The sequence below is a fragment of the Protomyctophum bolini genome, assembly GCF_963924005.1.
Source record: "Protomyctophum bolini genome assembly, chromosome: 17".
Classification (NCBI taxonomy): domain Eukaryota; kingdom Metazoa; phylum Chordata; class Actinopteri; order Myctophiformes; family Myctophidae; genus Protomyctophum; species Protomyctophum bolini.
Genome location: NC_137878.1, coordinates 32,993,322 through 33,007,684, shown reverse-complemented (window position 1 = coordinate 33,007,684; position 14,363 = coordinate 32,993,322). Strand labels below are relative to the sequence as shown.

At 42.2% G+C, this 14,363-nt stretch overlaps 1 protein-coding gene across 1 annotated transcript in view; it reads left to right on the top strand.

The window, feature by feature from the left end:
- LOC308331733 (delta-type opioid receptor-like) overlaps positions 1-14,363 on the top strand; it is a gene marked incomplete at both ends in the record, with an annotated part of 30,589 nt that overhangs the window by 762 nt on the left and 15,464 nt on the right. Inside the window, one exon of the mRNA XM_080787224.1 lies at positions 2,221-2,484. Within this exon, the coding sequence (XP_080643350.1) occupies positions 2,221-2,484 (264 nt within the window). The remainder of the gene's footprint in view (positions 1-2,220; positions 2,485-14,363) is intronic.

Genomic DNA, 14,363 nt, shown 5'->3' with positions numbered 1-14,363 from the left:
AATGGAAAACAAAATGCAGCAGCTGGTTTGTTCAAAGCCCAGGGGGCAGCAGACATGCTGCATGAGGGCTAGCAGGTGTTTATCACAGTGAGAGACTCACTCAGGAGTAAATAGAGGCCACGACTCGCCAATACCAGTGTGATCAATACTGATGACCTTTACTACCTCAACGTGGTTTCACAGCTTCACATCCTGTTTAGTAGTAGAATTTAAGTAACTAAGTGCTGCACTTAAGTACTATGTTTAGGTAGGCTACTTATAATTTGTCAATTTTTAACTACATTTATTTGAAAACTTTAGTTAAAAGTTACTGGATTTGATTATTATTATAGAATACATGCATCAACGAATAAAGCCCTATTTTATACTTTGTCTATTCGGACATTTTGCTAATCTACAGTGTTGTGACAGAGGGAAAAAGGGCACTCTTCTGGTGAAATAAATCAGCCATCACCAACATCTGTCAGCTCAACTACTGTAAATAGAACCTGCCATAAACTGCTTATAATGCTGTAAATACAACCTAAAGTCATTATAGGTGAACTTCTCTTTGAGGCCCTATGCGTAGTTCTCTATGCACTTGTTTTACGTGATTTTTACCTGTGTATTGACTGGATAAGGGAGTCTGCTAAATCTTAATTAATTAATTGTAAATTGAGTGCAATGCTTCAGACAGGGACAGAACCAGTGTGAAACAATCTACCATGTTGTTTCATGCCCATTAGTTCTCTGAGGCTGTTGTCTGCTTGTGTTAGTCAGTGGCAGCAAGACGAATGACCTCAAATGAAGTCAGAATTGCTTCAGAGCTGGATTTCGACATTTCGTATCAGTCTGCAGGGATCCACACTCTCTCTCTGTTATAGATTTTTAAAGGTTAATCGACTGACCTGAAACTAAATCAAAACTCCAGTTTGGATGTATTAAGAGCATGGTGATTTATTCATCCTCTAAACACTAGGTATCCATCACCAGCAGCCAAACTAAAGAATGTTGAGAAGACCCAGGAGAGTACTCCACCTAATGTGTATGTATCAATCAACTGGACCTGGTTAAAGAGACTAATCATTAGAGCCCAGGCCAAGACCCATGTGATAGATTTTTTTGGTTCCAATTATGCAGATATATAGAAAAAGTGTTCCTCGGAGCATGGGTCTCCACAGGGTCAGGTAGGTTATTGTGGGCAGCGATGTTCTGAATGCACCAATCAGAATGGAACATGAAATATTGGACAAATCTGTCTTCATTTGACTATAGAGATAATCTGTATTCTGTACCAATTTGCGTGATGTTTTATAACTGCAGAAAAAAAAGTTTGGAAACTTAATTGGTTGTTTATTTCTCCCCTTCAATAACACCAATTGCTATTGTATTTTATGTTTTTTTTATCGTTGATTAGTCACCTTTACAACGAGGTATAACTTGTAAGGACCGTGTGATCCTTAAAGTATATTCATGCATGTTCATGATTTGAGGCATTTTGTTCTAAACTCGTGGAAGCCAATCTTAGCCAATCATGATAGAATATGAAAAATCTGTTTTGTTTAAGGACAATAGAGATACTATGCACTGATTTGCGTGATGTTTGGATAAAAGTACTGTAAAAAAGATTCCTCCTGGTGGTGCTATAACAGGCCCAATACACAAAGATGACACTTTACATGTACTGTATGTGATTGCTGTATTGTATCAATAGTGCACCAAGGTCAATTCTGCCATTCTGAGTACCATTGATATTTTTAGTTTTATATAGGCCTACTTTGTAAGATCCCGGCATATTTACTCATAATGCATACGATGAAGAGTCAACTGACTGAGAAATCTGTGACTGTGGCCAAATTAGTTACAATTTCGCTAGAAACAGACCATTAAATATAACTGACTGAGTACCTCAATATCGAGACAGTAGGCTACTGTCATTTAGCAATTTTTGTAATTTCTTTGTAATATTTTGTAATTTTGCAATTTTGCATCAATCAATCAAAGTCGCAGCCGATCATACTATATATGTGTTGTTAACTTGTTATACAAAAGTATTCCACATTTTCCAAGATTCTTTGAAAATAGCAAGCTCAACCTGTTCCATGGCAACACATTGTGAGATTTTAGATTGGTTATCATGTAATTTGCATCCTTCTGTCTGTACTACATTTTGTTAGTTGCGGTGTGGAATTTGCTCACACACTCACTAACACTCTGTGTGACTGTGTTTTTCTCCTATAGTCGCTGTGGTGAAGTCAGTATGCGTTAAGGAAGGAGGGATGAACAATAACAGGACACTGCTGTACACCAGGAGAGGACCTGCACCATACAAGGCCACCTCTCGCCTCCTCCCCAACACCATTGCCATGCTCAAGCGAATGCATGGTCCGTACTGCAGAGGACCAGCCCCCCAAAACGCCTCCTCAAATCAAATGCAGTCCAACAGGAGGGGACCCACACTCCACAACACCACCTCCTTCAGCGTGCTCACCAACCCCAAATCAGGTAAGGAAAACTTGCACATTAGACCAATGTACTGTATGACAGTACATTGTCATAGAGCCGCCCCCTGCCCCACCCACCCAAGTGTTTATTTTTGATCGACAATGGAGATGATTTTAATGTTGCTCTCAGTCTCCATAGACAAAATACTTCCGGGAACCAGGAGATGAGCGAGGCACGTCAGGACTTCTGTGTGCTCGAGTACGTAGTACGTATAATACTAGTGTAAGCGACGTGGGTGTGGGTGCAGAATATAATCAGTTCGACACTGTAAAGTGTAAAGGTTCACTAGAACAAATAAGTTATTCATACAGAAGGCACATTCCTTTTATGCTTTTTATCCCCGCCAGGAGGCCAGAATGGCCGAAGGCGAGGATTATATTGCACACATTTTCACAACCTTTTCAAGGCTTTTACACAAGGTTACTCCAGTAAAATGTATGCACCTTTGTTTTGCATTTGTTGTAGTTTTTGATTTTGAAAAGATATACAGTACCTATACAGTATACCTCTGAGATTATAACGCGTCTTTGTATGGAAAATATTCTGGATACTGTCCGGGACCATGCTGTTATTGCTTTTATTGTAATTGTTTAAGTCAAGCGGTTTCGATTTTGAAGTCCACTAGTTCTCTGAATTTGAGATTGTCTGCTTTTATGAATAATGCATTGGTTGGCTGCCACTGCAATCAACATTCAAGGAGATGGAGGGATGGTGGAACATAATAATGTCCTCTGATCAAAGAGACATGCATAGTGATAGATGATAGTGATCCTCTGGGGAAAGGTAAGCGACGGGGCGGACCAGCTGGATGTGTAAGGGAGTAAGAAGAAAGGGCAGTGGTGGAAAAAGGTTCTAGCTCTAGCACAGATATATTCATGCATACAGAAAACTAAGTCATGGCATCAACTGATATTTCTATCGACAAAAATCACTAAGTGGTGCAACTCCGTGTAGGGGTCCCCAGGGGGTCCTTGGGTGGTGGTTGTGGTGGTTGACTGAGAGAGACTGAGACATTAGACATGGCACATACACTAATGTAGATCGGGCTCCTCCACAAGATTCACAAGACTCCTGCTCATGTTACGCAGCTGTCTCACTCTCTAGCTCTCCCACCCCCCAACCTGAACCAAAACTTCACTTCCCTGAAGTTTCCATTCTACGTCCTCTGCTACAATGGAACATTTTTAACTGGGACCAGAAAGTTCTATTTGCAAGCATGAAAAGCAAGCAAGGCTGAACTGAGGTGATGTGTTCTGTTCTGTTCTGTCCGTCTAGTCTCTCCTTCACTCCATTCAGTACCGGGGACACTGAGTGCAATTTTATGCCCCTCCAGCTTAGAATAGATGTATGGGGGGGGGGGGATGCATATTCAAATTAATGTGTGTCTGCGCCATTATGTTTAATGTTTAATTATTTGTTTGAACTTTCTGAGTAAGCGATTTCTATTATTACCCTCCAAATAACTACTTCAAAGAAGGTCTTTCATCCTGTGACACTAGTTTTGCTATATTTCTAGAGGGAAACTATAGTGGGTAACTGCGTAAACTTCGGTTACATAAGACAAATAGTAAAAATGACTTTTGTTTGGGGGCAGAAAGTACAAATGAGAGGTCACAGCCCCCTTATACCCCCTGGTGGTGCGGGCTGCTTTTGGATCATTTCAGAATTGTTAATAATAGTGAAAACTAGGTTAACTACAAGCTCACAACGGGTCTAAAAGTGCATTGTGAGCTTATTTTCACTTTTCATTGTATGACAAAGCATACAAGGCTTCATTAGTTAAAATTACCAAAAAGAGATTCCACCGATTTATCATGGTCTTCTGTTGTTTGGGAGGCGGTGCTTTAACTGGTAGACACTATAGACAGCCCTTCCTCAAAGTTCTATTAGGTGGTGGTGAAGTTTTATTTCACTCTGTTTAACTTTAGGCAAAAGGACCTTTCTGTGTGGAGTTTGCACATTCTCCCTGTGTCCCTTAGGCCCTATAGGGCATGGGTTCCCAAACTTTTCAGCCTGCGACCCCAAAATATTGCTACCATTGACTCGTGACCTCAACCTAACCCCGGAGGAAATGTTATGCAGTTAACTACATGCAATGTAATGTACTGTAATGTTATTACTGTGATTATGGTAAGCTCACATTTCATATCGCACACACCATAATTCACTAGCACTAGCACCCCGAACCCCCCCCCCCCCCCCATGCCCTAGGGTAGGTAGCCTCACAAAAAACATGCAGTGAGTAGTGTTAAGAAGTTGAGTGCTAATTAGACCAGTGATTATGTTGTTTATCAGAGCTGTACTGGCTCAGTCAACTGTGATTCCACACTGATAGGAGAGGGAGGGCATCTTACTGTATCTCTCAGAGGAAGTTTACAAAAAAACAAAAAACATTGACACCACCCTCTGGGAGTATTCTCTCACTGTACATTTGCATATACAGTAGGAGAAACGTATCATCTGCCTTTATCCATCCTTGCTAGAAGCAGAGGGCAGCGCCTGGGGAGCAGGTGTCTTGCTCACTCAGTGAACTGCAGCTGCACCCTGAAGTGTAAAGAGGGTTAGGGTGGGGGAGGAGGTAGCTCCGTGGCTGAATCCGCCATCAAGAGCGCTATAGTTTGATTGAACTCCAAGACTCCTGATGTCCCAACAGGAGGGACAGAGACTGATACCGGAGCTGCCAACACTGTTGCCCACAGCGGGGCGACGGCAAGTCTGGCTACATCTCAGAGCTGAGGCAATTATTTTATTTTATTGTATGACAAACTATTCAGAGTCTTACAAATGTAAAGTTTATTGAGGTGGTGGAGGTAGCGCGCACAAGACATTTGGTGTTGACCAGTTGAATGGTTCGAAATCAGCTCTGGACAGACATACCCTCTAACAGACGGCTAGCCTGCTACAGAGCCACGCTCGTGCACCCCCTGTGGTGCGCGAGTGCCTTCTAGGGGTTGTGTGATATCAAAAGGCTAATGATGGTGGTGCTATGGTTTTATTTAACATATTATGCTAATATATGGCAAGTATATGCAGAATATATGCCATATTCAGGTTCATATGTGCATATACAGTATGTGGATATATACTTGTATATATACATAATGGATATCAGTGTTGTTCAAGTTACTTTTAAAAAGTAGTTAGTTAGTTGGATCTGCTTTTTAGGTACTCCGATCAAGCACATCAGTTCCGACCATAGGTATAGGAATCCCCCATACCTAAACAGTAGATCCAAAATGACAGGTATGCTGGGGTGGAGGAGGGTGAGCAGCAAAGTTTGCATACAGCAGTGCAGCAGAATCAGCAGCAGGAGGCCCAGGAAATAATTCCCAATGCATTTTCCCCATAGACATTTCAAAAAGTATTTATTTAAAGACCTTTTAAGCATTGTGCGAAGCCAACTCGACAAATCATGACAACAAACACAATATTTTGGGCCAAACAAATAATTACAAAGAAGAAAAACAACAACCGTTTTTTTCTTCTTTCTAAACATTGTGTTTATTGTCATGATTTGTCACGACAAGAGTTGACTTTGTCCGCGGCGTAAACGTCTTTAAAAGTCTGAGGAAAATGAACGGGAAATTATTTTGCGGGTCTCACGAGGGGGCGGGACTGCGACGCTCTATAGGCGGTATGAAGATGGAGTGAGTGTGTGATTGGCTGAGTGAATCATGTGAATGAGAGCGTGATGCTGAGGCAAATGTTGACACCAACTTTACTAACGCAAGACTCGCCCTACTCTGTCTCTGATTGGCTTATCCTGAAATCCCCTCTTCTGCAACGTGCTTTGCTCAGGTTAGAGTGAGAATCCATCTCCCGACGCTAGTTTGAGAGCACAAAGCTGTCAACAGAGAGCACAGAGAGGCTTACCCAGATAGAGACTCCTGCACATACTGTAGCACTGAGAGCAGTCGCCTGTAAGATGACAGATAGACTCACGGCGCTGCAGGGGGAAATGTTTCACTTGGATCACATCACATCACATAACATAACGCGGGTAACGCATGTACAATAAATATAAGGCCGTTGCTGAATGGGAAAGTGTATTGTTACATACAGTATAATGTTACACGTTAGGAACACTGGTGAATATAGGAAATATATGTCTCTATATAGCTTATGCGACATATATGCAGACGGCCAATTTCGAATAATACAGTATGTCATATATGTTGTACATATAAAAATAAATATCTTCATATATTTCGGGGGGGGCGTCAGCTAGGTTGGGAGGTAACGGGGTGCACTGCCAAAAGCGTTTGGGAACCGAACCGCTGGTAGGCCTATAGACAAATACAGAGTAGGGCGGTCACCGCAGTGCCCTGTAGGCAATCAATGTTGCAGTGTCAAGCTTAATATGACACTGCAGCTACATATTGCCTACAGAACAGCGCTCTGCGATCTACAAACTACAACCCAGCGTCCCTGATGCTCAAACATTACAACAGCCCTGAGGCACAGAACACATAATGCAACTTGGAACAGTCTGCCATGATGCAGCAACCCATTACGGCTAATCCTATCAGCCGAAGGTTAATGAATACTTTAATTACTGATAAGAGAACAGGCTTAGTTCGTTACCAATACAATTATGCTTCTAAATATAAGTGCATGGCTTTCTTCAGTCACAGCAGTGTTATGCTGCACTTATCTAACGGTTCTCAATGTGGGTTGAGAGGACCACCAGGGATCCTTGAGAGTGTTCTAAATCGTCCCCACAAAAAGTATTGATTGTTTGGAACCAAATGGACACTACAGGTCTCGGGTCCGTACACTCCAAGAGTTCAAACCGAGGATTTTACAATTTGGGTCGGGGTCCCAGAGATTAAAACAAAAACTGGGGGTCCTTGAAATTAAAAAAGGTTGAGCAGAATCAACAGGCTCTTCCAGGCGATTCTATGAACGTCTCCCGGCCTCCACAATATCAAACTTGCCAGTTGATATTGTTGAAGGAGAAATCAAATTTTGCAATAAAATGCTTCAAGGCATATGAAGCCATATTTACAGTATACTTCTTGGTAAGATGTTAGGATATAAGTCATGACACATCACTACTATACATAATTTGTGGTGACAGCTAGCAGAATGTCAGCACTGTAGCAGACAGATGGCTATTTATACCTGACAGTCACATTTTCACTCTGTTTCCTGCATTAGGACATCTCCTCATGCGTGGGAATGCTAAGGCTAAGCTTCAGGGATTTCTTTACACAAGATATTTTCAAATTTTTATGGAAAACGGGGAGAAAGACAAATCCAGGGGAAAAATGTCCACCACAAGCCAATCCCCCAGCTGACCCAAGCTGCTTAAAACTCCTGTGCTGCATGGCCTTTACACCAATGGAATTCATCATCATAGCAACCTGACATGATCACATCCCATATAAAGCCCGTTGAAGAATGAAATTTAGGAAAGTTCACTCTGCAATGGACAGACGGATGCATCCTGAGTTACCGTATGCCCCCTATCATAGACAGGCACACACCAGCTGGAGTGTTTGTTTCCTCCACAAAGCAGTCCTTATACAGCATTGTAAATAGGTGTTCCTCCACACCACAGCATTGTAAATATCAACTGCTCTGGTTGTACTTTTCAGTGGAAGTTAAGGTCAGAAACTCAGTCCTTATACAGCATTGTAAATAAGTGTTTCTCCACACCACAGCATTGTAAATATCAACTGCTCTGGTTGTACTTTTCAGTGGAAGTTAAGGTAAAAAACTCAGTCCTTATTCAGCATTGTAAATAAGTGTTTCTCCACACCACAGCATTGTAAATATCAACTCCTCTGGTTGTACTTTTCAGTGGAAGTTAAGGTCAAAAACTATTTTGTGGAAAGTAATCAAGTGCATTGTCGTAAAAACTACTTGAAAACCATACTTGAATAAAAATACAGATACAGATCAATGTGTGTGTGTGTGTGTGTGTGTGTGTGTGTGTGTGTGTGTGTGTGTGTGTGTGTGTGTGTGTGTGTGTGTGTGTGTGTGTGTGTGTGTGTGTGTGTGTGTGTGTGTGTGTGTGTGTGTGTGTGTGTGTGTGTGTGATCCACGTAAAGGCTGATGCTTCTACTGTAGATATGCTATGTTTGCTGTTTTTGCATTTGAATCCTGACAAGTAGGGTTTAATTCCACCCGACAGAGATGATATACTGTAGTGCTCTGTAACAGGGGGTCATGTGGGTGTTGTTTTATGCAGAGAGTTTGACACTTCAGGTGAGCTAATTTATTTTAAATGCAATTCCATACACTGTACTATGTGTAACAGTTATCCACATTCAACTTCATCAATTTGAATGATTCTAGTTTCCATTACTGCTTGTAAAACGTAATGTGGCTGACGTATATATACGTTATTTAGAATCCATCTATTGTTTGCTGCTGACATGAAACAGTCTAAAAACAACTTTTAGCCCTGAGCCGGTTCCTAGGGCTAGACCTTGCTCACAACACTCGCACTGTTTCATGTGTGCGCATCATGCACTAAACGGAGGACTTTGAACGCTGTTTTCTCGGAAACTATATGGCGCTGTCCGGGGTGATGATTAGATCGGCGAGGTTCAGGTCTTATTCATGATTTTACACAGCATCGTGATTACAATATTAACGTTTCTAGAGAAAGATAGTTATTGTGTGCCAATACTAGCATTCACTTTGTCTTCTTCTGCTTTTTTTGGGAGACGGAAAAACGGACATGCTTCAGTAGTAATCTGCCTGCATCCGGCCGGCAGACAAGCGATACCGCTATTGGTCACACGGTGGCAGCTTAGTCGTATGTATTAGTATTGGACTAGTGGTTTTGGCACTGTGGCATTTTCATCAGAGTCCAAATAGAAAAACTAATAAAGATGTATTGGAGAGTTGAAACCTTATTCTTGTTCTGCAGCTTTGTGTATTGATTATAATTTAAAGTTTTGTGTGTTTCTCAGTTTTAGTTCTAAGTTTCCCAGTGTGTTTATTGAACAACAATAATGATGTCAAGAAGTAGTTCTGCTTAGTAAGTAAGATATTGTAGTACTTGTTCAACCCGTTAACACTGATCCAGACAAATTGCTTCATCATTCTTTTCTGGCATCAAAGTGAAGAAAAATTACTTTAAACCAAACTGACAATAAAAGAACTGGCTCAAACAAACGGTAATCGTTAATCTTTTATCTAGCATTGTCTGGCAGCACCACAAGCATCGACAACCAAGGGAGACAAAATATTTTCCTCGCAGTCAATTTGACTCGGCTGATAAATTGTTCTTCCAAGTCTTGATCAACAGCAGTCAAATGACATCAATAATGAGATACCCTATAACCATACCTCTCAGCATTCATCTTCCTGACTTACACTGACATGGACTCATTTCATATTCCCCTCCACACTAACAATATGTTTTGAGTTGATAGGAGTTGCATGAGAAAAATGCCAGTGTTGATTAATTGCGTGCTTGTATAATAAACGTCTGCAACCACATTATCATCAATGTTGCATTTTTCCTCTCCACAGTAGAAGCCAGAAGAGGCAGGTAGTAGGGTGTAACAAATGAATGCAGGGAGCCATGAGGGATTAGCAACTGTTTGATACACATGAGGCAGGTGCAACCACACACTGTGAAGCTGCTGGCTCTGCCAGTTTTGAACTTTCTGTTTCCTCTTCAAGGTGAGGGCCTGTGAGGTAACTTTAAAAACACGTGGCTATTGGATGGAGACCTTGTTTGCCCCAAAGACCGTTCCAACAGATCCAATGTAGCTATTATTTAGGCACAATTGGCTCTTGTTAATAGCAGTTGCCCAGTTCTCCCCTTCCTCTCCAAGGCCAGACACAACTTTGGGGACCTTTAATAAGATGTAGACGGTGAGGTAAGGGCAAGACTGCTTAAAGATAAAAGTAATCCACCCAATGCATTCTTTGCCATTTTGTATTTTAATTAGTCAGACGTTATTTGCAGGAACACACAACAAATTAGTGTGCAGGAGAACAAATCAGTGCGGTATTAATCAGTCAATGTGTGCAGTGTGTGTGTGTGTGTGTGTGTGTGTGTGTGTGTGTGTGTGTGTGTGTGTGTGTGTGTGTGTGTGTGTGTGTGTGTGTGTGTGTGTGTGTGTGTGTGTGTGTGTGTGTGTGTGTGTGTGTGTGTGTGTGTGTGTGTGTGTGTGTGTGTGTGTGTGTGTGTGTGTGTGTGTGTGTGTGGGTAGTACATGAGTAGGCCTACTCCTACGTCCATGGGTTCTCCCAAGTCCCAACAAAAGATTGGCTTTGATATATGAGTCCTGTTCTTCACTTCTACCCTCACTGGCAACACTCAATATTGCTCCTGCTGTGCTCCTGATTGGTCATTTGCTCACCGATTGGTTGATTGGCACTTGCAGGCCACCATTCTGGGCCTCTGGACCTGCTCGCAGCCTTGCTGTCATCAACGGATTGTTGCAGCAGGTGGGAGACAGGGCAGATGGCAAGAGGGGGGAGGCCACGTTGGGGTCACTATAAGACCCTACGATTACTTTTGGACCCGCTTGTATTGGCCAAGCTGCACACAAGATGTGAATCTGCTCGTCCATGACAGCTGTGGACTGCAGAGACACAAAGACCCTGTGTGGAGTTCACACAGGGGACCCAGAACCACGGCCTGCACCGTTTTACACGGTTCCAGATCAGAGACGCTAACTGTTACCACCAGTGGTGGAAAAAGTACTCGCATGTTTCAATGCTGCAATGTGGAAAGTATTGGTATCAAAATGTTCTTAACCCATTCAGAACAGGAACCCCTTTTGGTGTCCTACTTTAGCTATTGAAACATAGCAGATCTACAAGCTCATATAGAGCGGCACCAAGTGCTGCGCTACAAGCTTGGAGATCTGCTATTTTAGAAAAATCGTGAAAAAGTAGCACAAATATTTGAATATATACTTTCAGAGCGGACATTTTTTACTCAAATCTTTGCTTCTGGGAGGGTCCCTGGAACAACATATTTCCAGAAGGGGGCCCGCAGCCAAATACAGATAATTCTGGGGGTCCTTGACATGAAATAGGTTGAGCACCACTGACATAGAAACATAGGTTTTTCAGAAAACTGCCATGATTTAGAAGACATTTTGTAGAATCGAGCTTAGGTCTAAATGGGTTAAACTAAAGTACCAAAAGTAAAAGTAATTGTTGTCCAGCCTGTCCCACTTCACGTTTTCAAATGTACAGTATAAACTTTTTTTGAAAATAGCAGATCTACAAGCACACATCGCATCGCGATGTGAAGCGTTGTAAACTCGTCGATCGGCTGTTTTCAAATGGTTGAAATCTATCTGAAGTGGGTAATAATAATAATCAAAATCTATAAAGTAATATAATATTTTTTTAATTATTGCAGTGGAGTAAACCTACTCTGAGATGTAGTGGAGTAGAAGTAAAAGTATTGGAAATTGGAAATAATCAAGTAAAGTACCTAGGCCTACAGTAGTAAATGTACTTAGTTACTTTCCACCACTGGTTATACCACAACAACATAGGTGGAGGAGTACAGGATTTAAAGGATATAATATTGTCCAATTTCCACTATGTTATTGAGTTAGATTGAAATCCCCGCAAGCAGGCCGGGTAGAGTAAAACACTTTGGCAAATCCTGTTGATGTATGAAATGAAATAAACCATGGAAAGTGATTTTACACAACATTTATTCAGCACAGGGGAACAGAGGCAGTTGCTTGCTGCTTAAAACAATTAGTTTAATCAATATAGCCTATCACATACTGTAGCCTATACATGGGCAACTGGCGGCCAAGGGGCCACCTTAGCTTAATGGGGCCCGCATGTCAATTATCCAACCCCAACATCGGAACGCTGACATATTATTGATTTCAGCTATAGCAAAGATGGCCGACCTGCAAGCTCAAAAGGGGTCGCACTATACTACGCATTTTGAGTGCTTGTAGATCGGCTATTTTTGAGTGTTGCAACCACTCCAAGGAACAGCTTTGTCTGTGTTCACCTATGTATGTGACGTTCACGTATGTATGAGCATCATATAATGAGTACCAGTAGGGGCGCTGTTGCCTGCTAATGACAGAGAGAGAGAGAGAGAGAGAGAGAGAGAGAGAGAGAGAGAGAGAGAGAGAGAGAGAGAGAGGAGGTGAGGGGAGGGGAGGGGAGGGGGGGGGGGGGGGGGAGTTGCACCACTCGGTTCACACGGGTGTGATTTTTTGCTATACATTTGGGTGACATACAGTAGAATGACGATAAGTAGGGCATTAATTACTGACCATCATCAATGCAATGTGGCCCTCTGGAGTGAGTGTGGAAATGTGGCCCTCTCCATCATCAAAGTTGCCCTCCCCTGGCCTATCAAACATGAACAGTCCCTAATACTGTATCTTCCGGAAGGAGCTTTTAATTTTTTATATGGCTCTATTCAAGGAAATATACCAGCCACACATGAGCATGTCAGATTGTCAGAGTGTTTTAATCTGATCATTACAATAATGTCTAGGGAGGTAAAATTGTGAGATGAATAATAAATAAACACTAATAAGAGATGAGGGGATTAGTGCAAACATGTGATGTTAAGACCCCCCCCCCCCCCCCCCCCCCTCCCCCTGCTGGGGGTTCTCAGTGTGAGAAATAAGAATTCTATCAAGGCCATTTGCATTCGTCACACGCTCAGCGCACGAGAGCTGAGCATGCTCCGCATGGGAGCTGGCAGCCCTGAAATGTAAGGTAAACGCAGAGTAAATTATACACTGAGGCTGTAACTGAAAGACGATGAAATGCCAAGAGCAAATGTTTAGTTCAATTACACTCAATTTGCACAAAAGGGAGTTAAGGGACGTAATGGTGTGAGCAAGAACTATACAGAATCGTTATATTAAGATTATTCAGTGTGAGCAATGAATCGATTGTGATTAGTGATGGAAAGTAATACGTAAATTTACTGCAGGGCTGTATACTTTTTAAATTGTTGAGGTACATTTACTTCACTTGAGTATATGCATGATTTATTTTGACTTCTCCATTACATCTCAGAGGCAATTATTGCACTTTTTGATGCCAATACCTTTCTGCATACATTTATTGTACTCAAGTAATAATGTGAACACGTTGAGATGTAACAGAGTATTTCTACCTTGTTGTATTGCTACTTTTGAAGAATCTGAGTAGCCTAGAGGCTACTTGATCTTCCACCACTGGTTATGGGGTGGGCTGGGGTATTTTTATTGGATAATGACTTCTTCTGAATCATTGATGTATCAACCACATAGTAGTATTTCTCCATCAGGGAGAGTGGCCACAGGTCAAGCCGGGCATATTCGCGGTGGGCCGCAACTGTAGGGGGCCGCCATGACAGGCAGGCAGGCCAATAGGCAGCAGGCCACCAGGAAAGGTTCTGGCGTGCTGCCATTCTGCCAGTGCCATCATGATAATTTCACTGTACCTGTATCTGTGAGTGACAAATAAACCCTCTACAAAGGGTTGTGTAGTTGTCTGTTGGTTTGTATCATTCATGTTGTTCTGTAAAAGTGGTGGTATTAGGGCTTGTTTGTTTGTTTGTGCCTCGATGGAGTGGGCGGTATAGTTTCTGCTATCTCGCTGGTTGTGGTGGGCCGGTCTGGGCCAAATTCACGCGAAAATGACCGGGCCGAATATTTGTCCCAGTCCAGCCCTGTTCCCCATGCGAGATAAGATAATATTTGTCCCAGTCCAGCCCTGTTCCCCATGGGAGATAAGATAAGATAATATTTGTCCCATGCAGTCCAGCCCTGTTCCCCATGGGAGATAAGATAACACATCCATCAGATAGTGTTGGTAGCACGTGCAGCTCGCTCCACATCCATCAGCATCGTCCAACCAGGAGAGCAGGGTGTATAATTATCTCTCTGGGACTTCTGACTGCATCCATGATCAATCCA